The following is a 4435-nucleotide window of genomic DNA, read 5'->3' on the forward strand; positions in this document are numbered from 1 at the left end:
ACACACACACACACACAGACGGACCCCCGTGGACTACCGTGATCCCCAGGGGTCCACAGACGCGGGTCGGGCCATCCCGTATAGGAGCTGGTAGATCAGCTATTTTCGGTGGGCATGGGTGACAGCTCTGGAACGCAGGGTCGCCTGGGGACGGCGAAGGGCTCCACGGACCGGCAAGGTGCCTGGCACACGTGCACACGTGCCAGGCCACAGGGCGCAGGGCGGACCGGCAAGGTGCACGCGGTGGGCGTAGGGCAGCGCAGGGCACCGCGCAGGGCACCGCGCACCGGGCATATAACAAAGTCAACCTATTAGGCTACGTCGCAAACGGGTAGATATAGCCGCGACGAGTTCCGTTCTGTTGCGACGAGTCCACACACGCCACAACGAATTACCTTTTACGTCGAGAAGGGTAGATATAGCCGTGACGTGTCCCGTTCTGTCGCGACGTAAAAGAATAGTCAAACTACTAGGTCGCAAACGGGTAGATATAGCCGCGACGAGTCCGTTCTGCCGGGACGAATTGATATTTACGCCAGGACGTACTCGAATATACGTTGCGACGGAAAAATATACGTCGCGACGTCGGTCGTACGTCGTGAAGGCATTTCGCTGTCTCTCCAACATTCAGCGTCGCTGCGTCGCTGCGTCGCTACATGCCGGCGGAGGTCGAAGACGACGACGACGCGGATCCGTCCTCGGCGATGCGCAGAATGTGGTGGAACTGGGAGAGGACGCGGGCGGAGTGAGAGCCCTCCCAGAACACCTTCCCGCAGCCTGTGCAGACAAAGAAGTGCGTGATCCTGGCCACGATGGTGGCGGGCACCGCGTGGAGCTGTATGGAAGCGCCCCCGGGGAAGGTGAGCGTGTCGGGGTCCAGGACCGACGCGGGGGCCCAGTGGCACTTAGGGGCGTACCTGGGGAGGTCCGGGGGTCCGGGGGGGGTCTCGCCACCAGAGGTCAAAGTGTCTTCCTTTGTCCCGTTGTCCAGCGCCGTGCGGTCCGCGTCCGTGTCTTGGAGAAGTCCTACGGAAAAAGAGAACAAAAAACCTGGATACTTGTATGTGTTTACTTGCGATGTATAGACACATTTCAACATTTATAAGGTCTGTAAAAGCTCATGGACTATACTGATGCACACACACACACGCACACGCACACACACACACACGCGGCATGGCTGACCTGTGTCTTTGAGCATCCTGACCATGTCTTCTCTGGACAGCGCCATGTACTGATTACTGTTACACGCCTATAGAACAACATGGAGAACATGAAGAATGGACCGGTTACTGTGATAATTGATTTTCTTATTTGCTTTCATTTTAACCTGTATGTCGATTACGTTTTTGCTCGTATATCCCACCTCTCCCTCAACTCAGGCATTGCCGTTTGCCAGATTATAGAAGATAATGGCAATGAGAAGCTCCGTATATAAAAAATGTATGCGTTTAAAATATTTAAAAACACATTCTTCATTTGAAGCCATCGGAATTTGTAATGAGAACGACAATGACTTCACTTGAAGATGTTGAGCTGTGTTTCGACTGGAATACTGGTACGCTGCTGTGAAAAAAAAACATTAACATAAATTGCTGGCACATTAGGGGTAGATTAATTACGGTTAAGTACCGTCATGTGAACGTTCCCACGTTAGATTAACGTAAAGGGTACAGTACCCAATGATTACACAAGACTAGGCATTTGGGGATAAAATGTGACCATTTCTGACCGAGGCTACGTCATTTAATTCATTTTAAACTTTTGTTTTAAAGAATATGAAAGCAGGGAATCATAGCTTCCAATTGACACATTTCAGTTTGACCCACCGGTTCTGGAGATATGGCTTATAGAGTAATGTCTTGCAAGAGAAACAGCGAGCTGAGAAAACGGGCTTGAAAGGTTCACTTCTGTGTGTGGTCTCTAACATTACACCTATAGCTACATGTTTAAGCATTTATTTCATATTTACATTCCAGCTCTGACACTTATTTCAGACATGCTCTAGTCTAGTATGTGAAGAGTCTGCCTGTGCTATAAACCCATTCTGAACGGGAACCCATTTTGGTGTTAGCATCGTGTCGTGCTTTAGCTATTTAAAAATAGCAGATCTACAAGCTCGTATCGCGCCACCGAGTGGCGCGATACGAGCTTGTAGGTCTGCTATTTTTGAAAAATCGAAGACACTTTTAGAATCTGATCTCAGGTCAGAATGGGTTAATAATTAAACTGTCAGGATGTAATAGACATTTTTAGAATCTGATCTCAGGTCAGAATTTGGGTTAACTAATTTTGGATCAAATTAAAATCAGTTTTTCTCCTCTCCTGAACAGTGAAGTCTTGCCGCCTGCATGCATGACATGTCTCTGTATCAGAAAGAGTCACAAATATGTATTTGGGAAAAACAGAAACAATATCCAGCCACAGGCTGGAAGAAGACCTAATGGAATACTACTCTGGTCGCAGATCTCTCTCTCTCTCTTAATTCCCCCCTAATCCCTAAAGCACACCACAATGTAATGAAGGGAGTCACTTTTAGGACATCTCCATCTCCACGCTGCAGCATTTTGTTGGGTTGAAACGGTTGCATGGATTACAGCTAAATAAAACCTCATGACCGAAATCACATTAGAAGATATGCCATCGTTCCGTTTGTCTCTAGCCCATTCTGACCTGAGATCAGATTCATACGAGGTTTCCACTGGACGCACACTGGTCTGATAAACCCATTCTGACCTGAGATCAGATTCTAGAAATGTCAGTCGTTCTTCGATTCTTTCAAAAATAGCAGACCTACAAGCTCGTAGCGCGCCACTCGGTGGCGCGCTATGAGCTTGTAGATCTGCTATTTTTCAATAGCTAAAGCATAACATGATGCCAACACCAAAATGGGTTCCCGTTCAGAATGGGCTAGAGGCTTTAATTTAGATAAATCACGGCAGTAGAGTTTTATGGAAGATATACTTCTGAACCTGTTTATCCATTTCTAGGTTTTGACCACTTCACGTGCTCGTTTCATCCCGAAACAACTAATAACTGAAAATAAGCTGATCTACAAGCTCACAACATGTCACGCTGCGACGTGTTGTGAGCTTGTAGATCGGGCTATTTTCAGTACAAGTGTTGTGGAATCCCCCAATGACTGGAATCGAGTCGTGGCCGACTGAGAACTTTTAAATCCACGATGCGGTTGCCAGGCAGCTTTCTCTCATCACAAGTAAACAAGATAATTAATTAGTTTAAAAATCAAAATTAATTGAAGGGACAATATTCTTTGCACTCCTCGCCTCGCCGGGATCATCTTTCATTATGGATTGATGGAGTTATGCGTCATGGTGGTTTGTTGGGCCCTGGTAGGATGAAGCCTGAACCAATTATCCACAAAGCTTACTAGCATCCATGGTGCCCACAAAGTTAACCCATTTAGTCCCGAAAAAAAAAAACGTTTAAATGACTTTTTTTCTGAAAAACCTCATGTTTCTATAGCAGTGGTTCTCAATATTTCATGTCAAGGACCCCAAAGATTATATGTAATATGGCCACCGACCCCCCATCTGAAAATAATGTTGTTCCAGGGACCTCCCCATGCAGAAGCATTATAAAGATTTGAGTTGAAAACTGAAACTCTGAAAGAATATATATTCAAAGATTTGAGGCACATTTTCATGTTTTCTTTTCAACAGCTAAAGCATAACATAATGCTTAAAACACCAAAAGGGGTTCCCGCGCAAAACGAGTTAAATCTGTGGTCTGGCTTTGCCAGGCTGGTATGCATGTGTCTGCCGTTCCCCCCAAACTGACTCCCTCCCTCCCCCACGGAGTCATGTTTCTGGTGGAGGTGACTGACTGACCACCAACAGGACCACACCAGTGTTGTTCTTGGCAGCAAATTTCTATTTTAAGTTTTAGTCATAGTCTCTTGAATAGTTTTCACTTAGTTTTAGTCACATTTTTAGTCACGTGGAATGTTTTAGTGTTTTAGTGTAGTTTTAGTTTGACTAAATGTCATAAGATTTTAGTCGACTAAATCTACAGGTGATTTAGTCGACTGATTTTACACTTGCTGAAAATAGCCAATCTACAAGCTTACAAGAGCTTGTAGATTGGCTAATTTCAGCATGCAAACAAGTGTAAAATGACTTATACTGGATCTCTTGCCAATGCATTTTGTCGTAGTCATCATGGCTTAGTTTTCATTTAGTTTTCTTCAGTGAAAAAAGGTAGTCGACGAACATTTTTCGCCATGGTTTTAATCGACGAAATCAACACAGGACGACACCAACAATTGGTGCGTGAGGAAAGCCGTCCTCCTCTTGATATACAACCTTTGCTTTAGCATTATATTTCACGCTTATATATACACACACAGTGAACCACCAGAACAAAGGAAAGGAAAGGAAAGGTACTATGTTTATCCAGGGTAACTGGACTAAGC

The 4435-nt window shown here is 45.3% G+C and overlaps 1 protein-coding gene across 1 annotated transcript in view; it reads right to left on the reverse strand.

Annotated features, from left to right (window-relative positions):
- Positions 1-652: 652 nt before the first annotated feature.
- The window catches only part of exd3 (exonuclease 3'-5' domain containing 3), a gene marked incomplete at its 3' end in the record, with an annotated part of 79466 nt that continues 75683 nt past the window's right edge, over positions 653-4435 (reverse strand). The window contains 2 exon segments of the mRNA XM_083793243.1: positions 653-1026; positions 1186-1252. Coding sequence (XP_083649369.1) covers positions 653-1026; positions 1186-1252 — 441 coding nt within the window.

Source organism: Protomyctophum parallelum, assembly GCF_964188405.1.
Source record: "Protomyctophum parallelum genome assembly, chromosome: 21".
Lineage (NCBI taxonomy): Eukaryota > Metazoa > Chordata > Actinopteri > Myctophiformes > Myctophidae > Protomyctophum > Protomyctophum parallelum.